This window comes from Coregonus lavaretus (genome assembly GCF_964263955.1).
Source record: "Coregonus lavaretus genome assembly, chromosome: 14".
NCBI lineage: Eukaryota > Metazoa > Chordata > Actinopteri > Salmoniformes > Salmonidae > Coregonus > Coregonus lavaretus.
The window spans coordinates 40,167,747-40,185,548 of NC_140001.1; the positions used below are offsets into that span (position 1 = coordinate 40,167,747).

Below are 17,802 nucleotides of genomic sequence, written 5' to 3' on the forward strand. Positions count from 1 at the left end.
GCATTTCAAGGTCCTGGAGTGGCCTAGCCAGTCTCCAGATCTCAACCCCATAGAAAATCTTTGGAGGGAGTTGAAAGTCCGTGTTGCCCAGCGACAGCCCCAAAACATCACTGCTCTAGAGGAGATCTGCATGGAGGAATGGGCCAAAATACCAGCGACAGTGTGTGAAAACCTTGTGAAGACTTACAGAAAACGTTTGACCTGTGTCATTGCCAACAAAGGGTATATAACAAAGTATTGATAAACTTTTGTTATTGACCAAATACTTATTTTCCACCATAATTTGCAAACAAATTCATTAAAAATCCTACAATGTGATTTTCTGGATTTTTTTTTCTCAATTTATCTGTCATAGTTGACGTGTACCTATGATGAAAATTACAGGCCTCTCTCATCTTTTTAAGTGGGAGAACTTGCACAATTGGTGTGACTAAATACTTTTTTTCCCCCACTGTAGGTCAATTTGTCAGTTAAATTAAAGATGCCACTATGCAGAAATCGCTCCGCCATTTTCTGGTTTCTAAAATTCTAATAGTTTGCCTAATTTCAGTTTATCTGACAAAACAAGCAAGAATAATGTAAAGAATCATTGTACCATCTAAACCGCTGTGAAATATATTTTCCATAACCAAAAATATTGTATTTTCAGCTGTGTGAAGCTGGTGTACAAAACTGAAAGTAAAAGATGCAAAAATGAAACTTAAGAACGGTGAAGCATAGAAATACCGCACATTGAACAGATCTACTGCTTCTTAGACTTGCATTCAATGAGAATGACAGGTCTATAACACACATTTCTATGTGAATTTGGTTGGGTCGCCCAAAAAGTTACATATTGCAGCTTTAATGTAGGCCTAAACATGAATTATCTTTTAATGTGGAATGAACACAACCAGTCATGATGTTGTCATCTGATTGTCTACCAAATCACTTCAGAAAGTAGGCTACCTGTGCATGTTTCTTGACTCCAAAATAATTCCAGCATCCAAACAGTGCACTGCATGTACACTCGCGCCATTTGATGAACGGAAAAATACATCTGTTTACAAAACACCAAAAAGTGTGCCTAATGACATTCTGCGATTGCCATTGATTATGAATTCATGAATTATGGACAACTCATGAACTAGGGTCTAAACATGTTTTGATTCAACTTATGTAGGCCGATTATATAGATGCAGTGCATTGTATGGATGCTGGAATTATTTTGGAGTGGACAAACATGCACAGTTAGCCTACTTTTTGAAGTGATTTGTTTGACAATCAGATGAAAACATTATGACTGGTTGTGTTCATGCCACATTAAAAGGTAACACATTTTTACCTTTAAATTCCGTCTTTATTATTAGGCCCATAAAAAAAAAATCATGCAAGCGCGCACCCAAAAGAGACCCCTGCGAATGTCACGGTGTAATTCGCAATCTGGTTTCAGCATTAAATATGATTTTTTATTTTTACACACTTTTATTTATTTTACTTTGTCAATATGTCTTTGTTGTAAATGTTTTGCTGCCAAACTGTTGGCAGTTGTGAAAAAAGTTAATAGTTGGAAGAGTTGCACAGTTAATTGAAAATAATGCCATTGTTGATTAGACGCTTTTTTCATTAATTTGGCTATTTTCTCTGAAACCATATGGTATATCCACTAGAAACTCATGGGCAATATGACAAAATTAATACTACTGTATATATGAATACTTTTTAAAAAAAGTATAAATTACCAAAATTACCATAGATTATTCCGGTAACTTTGGTAAATGACCAGTAGTTTTGCAAACCTATCCATACCTGAGGGCATGAGAGCAGCCATGGTTTGTGTGGTGGTTGTTTTGACCCAGGCCCAGCAGTCTCTGTGTGTCCGAGCTCTGGTTGTCCTCCTTCTCCCCAGGCTCAGGCTCGTCTGCGTCCAGCTCGATGAACTCCACCCAGGACTCGTCCTGGTAAAGGTCAGGGGGGTAGGGGTGGAGACCCCCCATACCACCAACACTCAGGAGGAAGTTCAGCTCATCCAGCTTTCCCTTCTGGATGCGGCATGGGTGTGACAGAGAGATAGAGGCAGAGAGTGTTTGTGAGGAGGGTTTGAGACAGAAGTACTTACATGTCTAAGCTCTGAATTCAAGTACTTCAAGTGCTTCAAGCACCTTTTACAACCTTTCATTGCCAAGCCCTAATTTTTACCCACAAAGCCTATTGTATTAGTATAGCATGCCCATAGAAATAGAATCGACATTCTATTTCTTTGAGCATGCCCTGGTCATGTCAATTCCCAGCATATTACAATGTGTTACTTACTGTTCATAGGGACACTTAGACAAGAGACTGAGATCTTAATTAATAATCATCTGAATTGCGCTCTGTCTGAGCCATAACAATTTACACTTGTTTTCACATACTAAATGCACTACATGACCAAAAGTATGTGGACATCTGCTCGTCGAACATCTCATTCCAAAATCACGGGCATTAATATGGATTTGGTCCCCACTTTGATGCTATAACAGCCTCCACTCTTCTGGGAAGGCTTTCCACTAGATGTTGGAACATTGCTGCGGGGACTTGCTTCCATTCAGCCTCAAGAGCATTAGTGAGGTCGGGCACTGATGTTGGGCGATTAGGCCAGGCTCGCAGTCGGCGTTCCAATTCATCCTAAAGGTGTTGATGGGGTTGAAGTCAGGGTTCTATGCAGGCCAATCAAGTTCTTCCACACCAATCTTGACAAACCATTTCTGTATGGACCTCGCTTTGTTCCCGGGGGCATTGTCATGCTGAAACAGGAAAGGGCCTTCCCCAAACTGTTGCCACAAAGCACAGAATCGTCTAGAATGTCATTGTATGCTGTAGCGTTAAGATATCCCTTCACTGGAACTAAGGAGCCTAGCCCGAACCATGAAAAACAGCCCCAGACCATTATTCCTCCTCCACCAAACTTTACAGTTGGCACTATGCATTGGGGCAGGTAGCGTTCTCCTGGCATCTGCCAAACCCAGATTCGTCCGTTGGATTCATCACTCCAGAGAACGCGTTTCCACTGCTCCTGAGTCCAATGGTGGCGAGCTTTACACCACTCCAGTCAACGCTTGGCATTGCGCATGGTGATTTTAGGCTTGTGTGCAGCTTCTCGGCCATGGAAACCCATTTCATGAAGCTCCCGACGAACAGTTATTGTGCTGACGTTGCTTCCAGAGGCAGTTTGGAACTCGGTAGTGAGTGTTGCAACCGAGGAAAGACGATTTTTACTCGCTATGCGCTTCAGCACTCGCCGGTCCCATTCTGTGAGCTTGTGTGGCCTACCACTTCGCGGCTGAGCCGTTGATGCTCCTAGATGTTTCCACTTCACAATAACAGCACTTACAGTTGACCGGGGAAGCTCTAGCAGGGCAGAAATTTTACGAACTGACTTGTTGGAAAGGTGGCATCCTATGATGGTGCCACGTTGAAAGTCACTGAGCTCTTCAGTAAGGCCATTCTACTACCAATGTTTGTCTATGGAGATTGCATGGCTGTGTGCTCGATTTTATACATCTTTCAGCAACGGGTGTGGCTGAAATAGCCGAATCCACTAATTTGAAGGGGTGTCCACATACCTTTGTATATATAGTGTACTTGATCAAACCTACTCACAAGACAAATGCACGCGCACACACACACGCATGCATGCACGCAGTGTTTTTAGTCTTACCTTGAGCAGTTCTGGGTCTATCCCTTTGATTTTGGGTGCAGGGACAGGAGGCAGCAGAATCACCATCAGTCTGAGAGGAAGAGGGAGAGAGGAGATGAAGATGACGGAAGTGTGGGTGCGTGTGTGTGTGTGTGTGTTTGTTTGTCCTCACCTCTGCTGCTGAGAGAAGATGATGAGCATGAGCAGAATGGCCAGGCCCACAGCCCCGAAGATCAGGACCAGAGTCACAGTGAACGTGGACTCTAGAACAGGATCATCATCATCATCATCAAATCAATAAATAACAATCATTTAACAATTAGCATTATGTGGTAATCCTACCCTATCCCTGATTAAGTGTCTTCCTTGCACAAGATGGCTGCCATGTTTGTTTTTTGTGTAAACAACACTGCCCCTCCTCTCTGCCCTAACCCGAGCCACCCTGACCCCAACCTGACCTCTCACCTTTACTGGGAATCTCTGACACGTGAACAAAGATGGCATCACTGAACTCCCCAAATTTATTGAAGGCCCTCATTGCGCAGTGCACGCGCACCTCATACTCCTCTCCTGTACTAAGGCCGTAGATTGACTTCTGGGTGCCAAACTCATGTTCCAACTGAGAGAGAGTGGGAGACAGAGGGGAAGGGGGGAGAGGGAGACATGGGCAAAAACTTTTGTAAGAGAGGAATATGATCTAAAGCTATGAAATGTCAAAATAAAAGGTTTATGTCTCCCTCTTATACATTAAAGTAAATGTTATTCTATAAACAATCTTCTATGCCACAAACACAAACTTGGCACTGTCGTTGATTGAGGCAGTCAACAACAGGATTTCTCTTCTTGTTATGGGGCTGAAAGAGTGTCAGTGTGGTCTAGCTCTGGCTTCCGCTACGGCCCGATCATAACTGCAGAGGCTGGTAATAGGCCGGAAGTGCAGTCAGGGTGTGTGTGTGAGTGCGTCTGTGTGTGACTCACCACTTTCCAGTGTGAGCTGTTCCTTCTCCTGTACTGGAGTTCATACACCAGTGTCAACCATCCAACAGATACGTCGGCCGAGGGCGGGGGTTCCCAGCTCGCCATGATGTCATAGTTCAGGCCTGACCGGCTGACGTTCAGCAGCGTCCAGTTCAGGGCCACCGGGGGGTCAGGGTGCACTGTCAGGGGTGAAAGGGCAAAGGTCAGTAAGGCAGAGTGGGGTAAGTTGAGCTGAAGGGGTAAGTTGAGCCGCCCTTGTTTCTAGGAAACCATACACAAAATTAATTATTTGACCAAATATTTAGGAAGAGGTCATCATTTCATGGAGTCTCGGAAGGAAGAAACTACATTGAAAAAGTGTTAAGCAAGTTAGGTCCTGAAAACGTATTGTTTTGTGTTAGAGGTTTCATGATGCTTGTATCTAAACCAAAGTAGATACTTTTAAGATTGTTCTATACATCAGTTGTGGTCTCTATAAGCTTCAATATGAGGTCCTAAACCTAGCATCATTGTAGCTGTGTGAGCTAATATAGTCAAAATGTTTTTTTTTTTTTTTTTTTTTTTTTTTTTTTTTCTTAGGGGCTAGATCAGCTTTAATATTGCAGATAGATTGTGACTTCCATCAATGTAATTGTCTGCATCACTTCCAATCCCCCATATGTTTTTTTTTTCTCGCATATATATATATATATATACACACATACATACACATACATATATATACATACATATCCTTTAAAAATATATATATTTCCTTTTATTACTTTCCAACCCCACCAACCCTTCTCTAATTGGAGTAAACTAATGAACAACAATGCTTAGGCCTCTACTTCCTGCTTATACATACTATATACATTTTATGGACACAGTCAATAATTATATTTTGTTTGTTTTTACTCCTGAACATCCTCCGATCATTTTCATGATGTACATCTGGTATGCTTATATATGCCATATCTTTCTAACTGTGCTCTTTCACAAAAGCTCACACTATAATAATAATATACTTATTATGGACACAGCATGCCTTACACTAGTTATCTTGTTGTTATTAGTTTTTGTTGTTAGTCCCATCCTTCAGCTCCATTCAACACCTCCCATCTATCTCTTAACACCATCCATATCGGATTTCTATTTGCCATATATTTTTCAACTGTACTGTGATGTTTTACAAAAGTTCTAAACCTTTCTATTCTCATTGTTTCTACAGTTTGTGAATTGAAAATAAACATTTTTGCTAAAAGTATTATTATATTATTGATCGATTGACTATGACTTTTCAGATCACCCAGTAGTGCTATCTGCAGGGTCAGCTCCATGCAAATATTGCAATACTTCAGCCATTCCTGGACCTGTGTCCAGAACCAAGCTACAAATGGAAAGTACCAAAACAAATTATGTAATGATTCTGTCTCTTCACAGCCAAATCTGCAGAGCTGGGAAGTCAAAATGTTTGCTTTGGGGTAAGTTGAGCCAATGGCCATGATATAAGTTGAGCCAATTGTTGAGACAATGGCAAGTTGAGCAAATTGAAGTGTTTTCTTCCCAGGCGTAATGCAAGCTATTATGGCTAGAATATGAGGTAACAACATAGAACGCTATGATAAAAGTGTTTAAAAAAGGTGTTAAGGTGTTAAGCCTGTGTTAAAAGATGCTTAAAATTATTAAAATGCAAAAAATGATTGTGATTGTGTTAAATTGTGTTTGGGAAATAAAGATAGACATGGTTTTAAAAAGGTAGTATTCATATTTCATTCAGTACAGAAATGTGTAAGTGGCTTAACTTACCCTGTCCCTCAGCTCAACTAACCCATACCACAAGCTTTGTTTTCAAAACTGTAATGTTTACATGAATTCAGATTATTTCCAGGGATACACAACATCCTGAAATATATGTAGATATCTTTGTTAGAGATAATACTATATTTCCCTAAACTGCGAGATGCTGAAGGTAATAAATGGCTTAACATACCCCACTCTCCCCTATATGAATAACTAGTTACTAGTGACAGGACTTTGGGTGTATCTTAATAGTCTAAAATGGCTTCTTTCTCCATATGCATTATGCATTGATTAGAAAGAAGTGGAACAGTGAACCATTTTATCATGGTTTTCAATATAGACCACAATTAGTTTAATCATGTGTTTTCGAGCTGGGCTGGAACAAAAGCTTGTACTCCCTGGGGCTCCCAGGACCAGAGTTTCACATCCCTGAGCTAGTCTATAGACAAGAGCTCCCCAACTACATTCAGCCATGGGCCAATTTCTTCTTGAGAGGATGGTCAACATAATTATAAATAATTTCTGCAAGAAGCCCAAACAGATATAGTATTTCACAAAACATAATCATTTCAAACCTTCATTACATTGGGATACGATAACATATCGTGCCTTTTGAAAGTATTCACACCCCTTGACATTTTGTTTGTTTGTGTTACAGCCTGAATTTAAAATTGAAACACAACCTTATGGTGCAATCATTGGATAGCTTTTCAGAATTCACCAATAAATTGGTCCACATGGAAAACTAAAGGCATAGAAACCGTAAATTACTTTGTAATAGGAAATACATTTATTTCCATGAGAGCTTAAAAAAGCAAATCTGGTTGACCAATATAGATATTTTCAAATACATGCAACTGAAATTTTTTATATCACAAAATATTGATTTGAAAAGTTTTGGACATCAGAGCAATTGTGAGGGAATCCTATTTGAGTCAGAAAAAGATATTCATATAATAGGTAAGCTATACAAAACCTTCCAGAGAGCCTATCCAGCTGACAATCTCCTAGAAAAAAATATAAACTATCGGAACCAAGACTTGAAAAACTGATATTGGCACAAGATGGAGGGAATGTTGGAACATAACTAACGAGATTACGGTTAACGGAAATGTATGCTTAATTCAGTATTAATTAATGTTTCGAATTTATTATACAAGAGACAAAATTCACAAATTCTACAACAGCACAAGATGTCTGAAGTGTAAAACTAATAATGACTCAATAATCCATGCCTTCTGGTAATGTTATAAAGTCCAAAGTTGGCTGTCAGAAATTTTACAATCTAAATTAACTTTTAATCCGTCTGTCTGCATATTTCAAGACATGGCATATGAGGGTGCAGTGAAATACTCGATGGGTTGGACGATACTTTTCTCGTCAATCATCTTAAAAAAACATATACTTAAAAACTGGAAATCAACCAATCCTCCGACGTTAACGCAATGGAAAGGTCAAATCCTTTATTATCTAAAAATTGAAAGTGCATGGGCAATGGAGAGAAACAAAATGGTGCAGTTTGAGGCCATGTGGCGGAAAGTGATGCGGGCGCTGGAAAATGAGGGTCTGGGCAGGTGTAATGTAGTTGATGTTTGTATGATGTTGTCGTTTGTATGTGTATGTTTTGTATTGTTTATAAAAGATAAAATGGTAACACTTGACACCCAGTGTCATAACACGTTATAACCATGTCATAATATGTCATAACAGCTGACATAACTTGTCATAACCTGTCATAATATGGTCATAAGACTGTCATGACCCCTATATTTACACCTGTTGTGATATATATTACGTTATTTTATGGCTGGTTATGACACCTACGTAAGAGTGTCAAAACCCACATTTATTAAAAGCAGTTTTTTTCCCTGCCAAGAACATTCCTTTCGTTTGAAAGTTTGTCTCTATCCTTTGTTTTTGTTGTAATGAATACTTTACAGTCATGTTTTTTTCATCATATTTTAAATAACTTGTAGAAAATACACTTTATGACACTGTCATGAAGCATTTTGACCATCCTGTGTCACTTTACTTGGACTAAGAAAATACACTTTATGACACCGTCAAGAAGCATTATGACCATCCTGTGTCACTTTACTTGGACTAAGAAAATACACTTTATGACACTGTCAAGAAGCATTATGACCATCATAATCATATAAGCCAAATAGGCCTATCACATAAATGCCCTTATATCAGTCATCAGTCAAAATGAGGGTGTCTTGTCCTGCTACTGAAATCTGCTCCTGCATTCATCCCAGTCATCAGCAACAGAGCATTGGGGTAGGTACATTTTCGACATCAACATGTGCGCGATTACAATGATAATTTTACATAGTCAATTCAAAATATATATATATAACATAAACATACTGTTGATACCTAGGCGATGGTGTAATGGAATGTTTTGCCTTGTGTGGTAGGTTTTGTGGGTTTTGACACTCTTATGTAGGTGTCATAACCAGCCATAAAATAATGCAATATATGTCACACCAGGTCTAAATATATGTGTCATGACACTGTTATGATCATATTATAACAGATTATAACAAGTTATGTCAGCTGTTATGACATATTATGACATGGTTATGACCGTGTCATAACGTGTTATGACGCTGGGTGTCAAGTAAAGTGTTATCGATAAAATAAAATAAAATAAATAAAAAAATGAACACAAGAAAGCGGTAATGGACAAAAAGGCTACGCTCCTAAAAACCAAGATGTACCAGAGGGTGTACATTAATCACGACATCCCCTCCAGCAGCAAGCTATTGGGTCTAGTTTCCAAGACATCATGAAGGAAATAGGCACAGATAAGTTGTGAAGTCTACCAGGCCTACACGCAGTAGCACTGTGCCCATAGCATGGCATGCCGCTCCCCAACGTTAGGTCTCATGCGTGTTCTAGAATGTACACTGCTGGAATATTGACATGTCATCAGACAATAATAAGACCCGTTCTCATTGTTTACAGCACCTTGGCCTGGATATAGTTGGAGTGGCAGAAGCTAATTTACAGTGCCTTCGGAAAGTATTCAGACCCCTTGACTTTTCCCACATTGTTACATTACAGCCTTGTTCTAAAATTGATTAAATAAAACATTTTCCTCAGCAATCTACACACAATACCCCATAATGACAAAGTGAAAACAGGTTTTTAGATATTTTTGCAAATGTATTAAACCTTAAAAACAGAAATACCTTATTTACATAAGTTTTCAGACCCTTTGCTATGAGCTCAGGTGCATCCTGTTTCCATTGATCATCCTTGAGATGTTTCTACAACTTCATTGGAGTCCACCTGTGGTAAATTCAATTGATTGGACATGATTTGGAAAGGCACACACCTGTCTATATAAGGTCCCACAGTTGACAGTGCATGTCAGAGCAAAAACCAAGCCATGAGGTCGAAGGAATTGTCCGTAGAGCTCAGAGAAAAGGATTGTGTCGAGGCACAGATCTGGGGAGTCCCCAAGAACACAGCGGCCTCCATCATTCTTAAATGGAAGAAGTTTGGAACCACCAAGACTCTGAGAGCTGGCCGCCTGGCCAAACTGAGTAATCGGGGGAGAAGGGCCTTGGTCAGGGAGGTGACCAGCGGCAGGAACTGGGAGACTAGTCAGGATCGAGGGAAAGATGAACGGAGCAAAGTACAGAGAGATCCTTGATGAAAACCTGCTCCAGTGCACTCAGGAACTCAGACTGGGGCGAAGGTTCACCTTCCGACAGGACAACGACCTTAAGCACACCGCCAACACAACGCAGGAGTAGCTTTGGGACAAGTCTCTGAATGTCCTTGAGTGGCCCAGCCAGAGCCCGGACTTGAACCCGATCGAACACCTCTGGTGAGACCGGAAAATAGCTGTGCAGCGACACTCCCCATCCAATCTGGCAGAGTTTGAGAGGATCTGCAGAGAGGAATGGGAGAAAGTCCCCAAATACAAATCAAATCAAATTTTATTTGCCACATGCGCCGAATACAACATTTGTAGACATTAGAGTGAAATGCTTACTTACATGCACTTTTTCTCAATTTTTTATTTTTTTTTAAGAATAAAAGCAAATAACTAAAGAGCAGCAGTAAAATAACAGTAGGGAGGCTGTATACAGGGGGGTACCGGTGCAGAGTCAATGTGCGGGGGCACCGGCTAGTCGAGGTAATTGAGGTAATATGTACATGTGGGTAGAGTTAAAGTGACTATGCATAAATAATAAACAGAGTAGCAGCAGCGTAAAAAAGAGGGGGATGGGGTGGGGGTGGGGTGGGCAGTGCAAACAGTCCGGGTAGCCATGATTAGCTGTTCAGGAGTCTTATGGCTTGGGGGTAGAAGCTGTTGAGAAGCCTTTTGGACCTAGACGTGGCGCTCTGGTACCGCTTGCCGTGCGGTAGCAGAGATAACAGTCTATGACTAGGGTGGCTGGAGTCTTTGACAATTTTGAGGGCCTTCCTCTGACACCGCCTGGTATAGAGGTCCTGGATGGCAGAAAGCTTGGCCTCAGTGATGTACTGGGCCGTACGCACAACCCTTTGTAGTGCCTTGCGGTCGGAGGCCGAGCAGTTGCCATACCAGGCGGTGATGCAACCAGTCAGGATGCTCTCGATGGTGCAGCTGTAGAACTTTTTGAGGATCTGAGGACCCATGCCAAATCTTTTCAGTCTCCTGAGGGGGAATAGGCTTTGTCGTGCCCTCTTCACGACTGTCTTGGTGTGTTTGGACCATAATAGTTCGTTGGTGATGTGGACACCAAGGAACTTGAAGCTCAACCTGTTCCACTACAGCCCCGTCGATGAGAATGGGGGCGTGCTCAGTCCTCTTTTTTTTTCCTGTAGTCCACAATCGTCTCCTTTGTCTTGATCACATTGAGGGAGAGGTTGTTATCCTGGCACCACATGGCCAGGTCTCTGACCTCCTCCATATAGGCTGTCTCATCGTTGTCGGTGATCAGGCCTACCACTGTTGTGTCATCAGCAAACTTAATGATGGTGTTGGAGTTGTGCTTGGCCATGCAGTCATGGGTGAACAGGGAGTACAGGAGGGGACTGAACATGCACCCCTGAGGGGCCCCCGTGTTGAGGATCAGCGTGGCAGATGTGTTGTTACCTACCCTTACCACCTGGGGGCGGCCCGTCAGGAAGTCCAGGATCCAGTTGCAGAGGGAGGTGTTTAGTCCCAGGATCCTTAGCTTATTGATGAGCAAAACAGTCCTGTAGCTTAGCATCTGCGTCATCTGACCACTTTTTTATTAACCGAGCTTTAGTTTTTGCTTATAAGCAGGAATCAGGAGGATAGAGTTATGGTCAGATTTGCCAAATGGAGGGCGAGGGAGAGCTTTGTATGCGTCTCTGTGTGTGGAGTAAAGGTGGTCTAGAGTTTATTTTCCGCTGGTTGCACATTTAAACATGCTGGTAGAAATTAGGTCAAACGGATTTAAGTTTCCTTGCATTAAAGTCTCCGGCCACTAGGAGCGCTGCCTCTGGATGAGCGTTTTCCTGTTTACTTATGGCCTTATACAGCTCATTGAGTGCAATCGTAATGCCAGCATCGGTTTGTGGTGGTAGATAGACAGCTACGAAAAATATAGATGAAAAGTATCTTGGTAAATAGTGTGGTCTACAGCTTATCATGAGATACTCTACCTCAGGTGAGCAAAACCTTGAGACTTCCTTAGTATTGGATTTTGTGCACCAGCTGTTGTTTTCAAATATACACAGACCGCCACCCCTTGTCTTACCGGAGTCAGCCGTTCTATCCTGCCGATGTAGTGTATATCCCATCAGCTGTATGTTGTCCATGTCGTCGTTCAGCCACGACTCGGTGAAACATAAGATATTATAGTTTTTAATGTCCCGTCGGTAGGATAATCGTAAGTCATCCAATTTGTTTTCAAGTGATTGAATATTGGCTAATAGGATTGATGGAATTGGCAGTTTACTCGCTCGCTGTCGGATCCTTACAAGGCACCCCGACCTACGTCAACGATATCTCCGTCTCTTTCTCATGCGAATGACAGGGATTTGGGCCTTGTCGGGTGTCTGTAGGATATCCTTCGCATCCGACTCGTTGAAGAAAAAATCTTCGTCCATTATGAGGTGAGTAATCGCTGTCCTGATATACAGAAGCTCTTTTTGGTCATGAGAGACGGTGGCAGAAACATTATGTACAGAATAAATTACAAATAACGCGAAAAAACACACATAATAGTACAATTGGTTAGAGGGCTGTAAAACGGCAGCCATCTTCTCCGGCGCCATTCTCTTTACTCTTTACAGGTGTGCCAAGCTTGTAGCGTCATACCCAAGAACACTTGAGGCTTTAATCGCTGCCAAATATTTCAATTGTTTATTTGTAATACATTTGCAAAAATGCCTAAAAACCAGTTTTTGCTTTGTCATTATGGGGTATTGTGTGTAGATTGATAAGGGGAAAAAACTATTTGATATATTTTAGAATAAATAATAATAATAATATGCCATTTAGCAGACGCTTTTATCCAAAGCGACTTACAGTCATGCGTGCATACATTTTTTTGTGTATGGGTGGTCCCGGGGATCGAACCCACTACCTTGGCGTTACAAGCGCCGTGCTCTACCAGCTGAGCTACAGAGGACCACTAAGGCTGTAACGTATAAGGCTGTAACACTGTAACGAATAAGGCTGTAACGTAACAAATTGTGGAAAAAGTCAAGGGGTCTGAATACTTTCTGAATGCAATGTATATACACAGTATATTGCTGTAAGAGTGAGTTAGCTAGCATGCTCTAATTGTAATGGTTGCAGTAGCCCCGGCTAATTCAGTTATTTCCATGCTAACAGACAAATCACGAATCTACAGCCATCAACATATTTTTGTCCTGCACATCTGTGCTTCTTTGTGTCTATCGTCAGTCAGTCAGAATAAACACCAATCAATTACACTGCTGCCGAGACCAGTCTTCTTGTCTTCGCTGGACAGCTGTTACACAAGCTTTTTGGTTATTGCTTTTATTGCTAGGTATTACTGCACTGTTGGAGCTAGAAACACAAGCATTTCGCTGCACCTGCAATAACATCTGCAAATCTGTGTACGCAACCAATAAACTTTGATTTGATGAACTAAAGTGGTAGCAACTGATAAACAAACCTGAAAGTAACAAACTGTGCACCTACTGACTTTTTAAACGCACGTTTGGGACAGAACCCTATGTACGTACAGTTTTATCCAAGCAAAATGTTGATGTGGTGTGGCCCCTCTCACTATTGAGACTGGTCGATACACAAACACTCTCTTAGATAAACATGTATGTACTTTTGGTAAAAATGGTTTGTTCCACTGAAACAGAAGCTTATGCCTTGCTTTACTGTGGGTTATACAACAACATTAGGGATGATCTTTTTTTCATCAGCTGTCCAGACAAAATTATAATTTTAACGGTCTTGCTGAAAATAATAAATGATGTGTAATTTTATCAGGTAACAATAATATAAATGCCTGCCATCTTATCCTCCAACGGAGACGTTTCTTTATATGTGCTTATATATGTGCTTATATAATTGTCATTTTATTTACTGTACTTAGTTTTTGGTTTATGCGTATATGTGTATAGGTTATGTACTGCATTATAGATGACGCCTGTACCATGTTTGACTATGATTGTTTTTAGTGTCTCAAAACTCAATTTGAGTGGTCCACAATGTAGTTAAAAAAATATATACAGTGGGGAAAAAAAGTATTTAGTCAGCCACCAATTGTGCAAGTTCTCCCACTTAAAAAGATGAGAGAGGCCTGTAATTTTCATCATAGGTACACGTCAACTATGACAGACAAAATGAGAAATAAAATTCCGGAAAATCACATAGTAGGATTTTTTATGAATTTATTTGCAAATTATGGTGGAAAATAAGTATTTGGTCAATAACAAAAGTTTCTCAATACTTTGTTATATACCCTTTGTTGGCAATGACACATGTCAAACGTTTTCTGTAAGTCTTCACAAGGTTTTCACACACTGTTGCTGGTATTTTGGCCCATTCCTCCATGCAGATCTCCTCTAGAGCAGTGATGTTTTGGGGCTGTCGCTGGGCAACACGGACTTTCAACTCCCTCCAAAGATTTTCTATGGGGTTGAGATCTGGAGATTGGCTAGGCCACTCCAGGACCTTGAAATGCTTCTTACGAAGCCACTCCTTCGTTGCCCGGGCGGTGTGTTTGGGATCATTGTCATGCTGAAAGTCCCAGCCACATTTCATCTTCAATGCCCTTGCTGATGGAAGGAGGTTTTCACTCCAAATCTCACGATACATGGCCCCATTCATTCTTTCCTTTACACTGATCAGTCGTCCTGGTCCCTTTGCAGAAAAACACCCCCAAAGCATGATGTTTCCACCCCCATGCTTCACAGTAGGTATGGTGCAACTCAGCATTCTTTGTCCTCCAAACACGACGAGTTGAGTTTTTACCTAAAAGTTCTATTTTGGTTTCATCTGACCATATGACATTCTCCCAATCCTCTTCTGGATCATCCAAATACACTCTAGCAAACTTCAGACGGGCCTGGACATGTACTGGCTTAAGCAGGGGGACACGTCTTGCACTGCAGGATTTGAGTCCCTGGCGGCGTAGTGTGTTACTGATGGTAGGCTTTGTTACTTTGGTCCCAGCTCTCTGCAGGTCATTCACTAGGTCCCCCCGTGTGGTTCTGGGATTTTTGCTCACCATTCTTGTGATCATTTTGACCCCACGGGGTGAGAACTTGCGTGGAGCCCCAGATCGAGGGAGATTATCAGTGGTCTTGTATGTCTTCCATTTCCTAATAATTGCTCCCACAGTTGATTTCTTCAAACCAAGCTGCTTACCTATTGCAGATTCAGTCTTCCCAGCCTGGTGCAGGTCTACAATTTTGTTTCTGGTGTCCTTTGACAGCTCTTTGGTCTTGGCCATAGTGGAGTTTGGAGTGTGACTGTTTGAGGTTGTGGACAGGTGTCTTTTATACTGATAACAAGTTCAAACAGGTGCCATTAATACAGGTAACGAGTGGAGGACAGAGGAGCCTCTTAAAGAAGAAGTTACAGGTCTGTGAGAGCCAGAAATCTTGCTTGTTTGTAGGTGACCAAATACTTATTTTCCACCATCATTTGCAAATAAATTCATTAAAAATCCTACAATGTGATTTTCTGGATTTTTTTTCCTCAATTTGTCTGTCATAGTTGACGTGTACCTATGATGAAAATTACAGGCCTCTCTCATCTTTTTAAGTGGGGGAACTTGCACAATTGGTGGCTGACTAAATACTTTTTTCCCCACTGTATATATATTGTATCATTGTGGAGCGACACTTAAATACATTTTTCTAAACTCTAAACTAAATTAGTCTGGGTGGCCCCTCAACGAATCAGGAAGATTTAAGCAAAAACATGTCAAAGTTAACTGCCACTGATGACGTCAAGACTGAGTCCTCAAGACTTTATGACAAATGTGTATTTCAAACAGTCGAATTGGGGATTTTTAAAAGATATCGGAGGCATCCAGAAAATGAATGGGGATTTCTTTGCTGACCCAAATAGGTGAGCCGGTCCACCAGTCCTATATATTTGTCCTGTATTTCTCAGACCCATTCAGTTCCTTAAATTCTGCATCTGGGCATAAAGAAGTGTCTAGGGCTATCAACTAAGTGTTGTTGACTATAGCAGTCCATATTAGCATGTCTCTTTTGTGCCCTCACCAATGTCCTGCAATTCGAAGCACAATTCATCGTAGGTGATGTTCTGGCTTTTAGAGCTGAGTCGTACACAGTAGGTCGTCCAGATCACTGTGTTGTTCTTATTGAAGAAACATTCATTCTTCACAGAGGAGGAGTAGTCAGGGCATTCCCTCCATTCTTTCGTCAAATCATTTCTGAGGAGAGAGAGAGAGAGAGAGAGAGAGAGAGAGAGAGAGAGAGAGAGAGAGAGAGAGAGAGAGAGAGAGAGAGAGAGAGAGAGAGAGAGAGAGAGAGAGATGATTAACACATTCTAGAGGTCTTTGCAGATATATGGACTCTCGAGTCCACATGAGTCATCCACCCAGTCACTCACTCACTCACTCACTCACTCACTCACTCACTCACTCACTCACTCACTCACTCACTCACTCACTCACTCACTCACTCACTCACTCACACTTCTCGCTCTCTATGCTCACTTCTTCCAGTAGAACATTTGCAGCGCTCCGGGTTCCGTGAGATTCTGGAAGCTTCCGGTGCTCCACCAACAGCTAAACGTCACCTGCTCCCTGGACCTACACCCAGTGAAATGAGGAGCATGGACGAAGGGATCTGAGAGAGAGAGAGAGAGAGAGAGAGAGAGAGAGAGAGAGAGAGAGAGAGAGAGAGAGAGAGAGAGAGAGAGAGAGAGAGAGAGAGAGAGAGAGAGAGAGAGAGAGAGAGAGAGAGAGAGAGAGAGAGAGAGAATATATATATAATATGACATTTGAAATGTCTTTATTCTTTTGGAACTTCTGAGTGTAATGTTTACTGTTAATATTTATTGTTTATTTCACTTTTGTTTACTATCTACTTCACTTGCTTTGGCAATGTTAACATTGCCATGCCAATAAATCCCTTAAATTGATTGAATTGAATTGAATTGAATTGAATTGAATTGAATTGAGATAGAGAGAGAGAGAGAGAGAGAGAGAGAGAGAGAGAGAGAGCGAGAGAGAGCGAGAGAGAGAGAGAGAGAGAGAGAGAGAGAGAGAGAGAGAGAGAGAGAAAATAGAGAAAGAGAGAGATACTTCAATTATCACAGAGAAGCATACTTTAAGAAAATGGCACAATGATAGACTACTGTACAAGAAAATATACCGTATGTGAAGAATTCAACATCTGTTGTGTGGATCAAATCTTTCATTAGGATAAATCTGCCTCTGGTTTCTGAGGTGTGGACGTGGAAAAAGCTTTGACATAGGGTTGAACTATCAAGTGTAAATGAGCGTGTGCATTCCTCTGGGTTGGGAGGGAGGGAGGAGCACAATATTTAATTTGATGGAAAATCAATGGCTTTTCATATACACTTACACCAAAGCCTGGCTAGCTGTGCTCTGTGCATTTCAATCAGGCAGAGCATTGCTCCTGTAAAAAAACACTGGCATTGAAGCCCTTTACCGTACAGTGCATTCGGAATGTATTCAGACCCTTATACTTTTTCACATTATGTTAAGTTACAGCCTTATTCTAAAATTGATTGAAATAATGTTTTCCCCTCATCAATCTACACACAATACCCCATAATGACAAAGAAAAAACTGGTTTTTAGAAATTTTAGCAAATTACAAATAAAAAACTGAAATACCTTATTTACTTAAGTATTCAGACCCTTTGCTATGAGACATCCTGTTTCCATTGATCATCCTTGAGATGTTTCTACAACT

The 17,802-nt window shown here is 41.1% G+C and overlaps 1 protein-coding gene across 1 annotated transcript in view; it reads right to left on the minus strand.

The window, feature by feature from the left end:
* LOC311141783 (growth hormone receptor-like) overlaps positions 1-17,802 on the minus strand; it is a gene marked incomplete at its 3' end in the record, with an annotated part of 82,423 nt that overhangs the window by 11,384 nt on the left and 53,237 nt on the right. Inside the window, exons 4-10 of the mRNA XM_084177235.1 lie at positions 16,576-16,708; positions 16,118-16,290; positions 4,637-4,815; positions 4,124-4,277; positions 3,831-3,921; positions 3,680-3,749; positions 1,789-2,021 (exon numbers count right to left, since the gene is read on the minus strand). Coding sequence (XP_084033361.1) covers positions 1,789-2,021; positions 3,680-3,749; positions 3,831-3,921; positions 4,124-4,277; positions 4,637-4,815; positions 16,118-16,290; positions 16,576-16,708 — 1,033 coding nt within the window. The remainder of the gene's footprint in view (positions 1-1,788; positions 2,022-3,679; positions 3,750-3,830; positions 3,922-4,123; positions 4,278-4,636; positions 4,816-16,117; positions 16,291-16,575; positions 16,709-17,802) is intronic.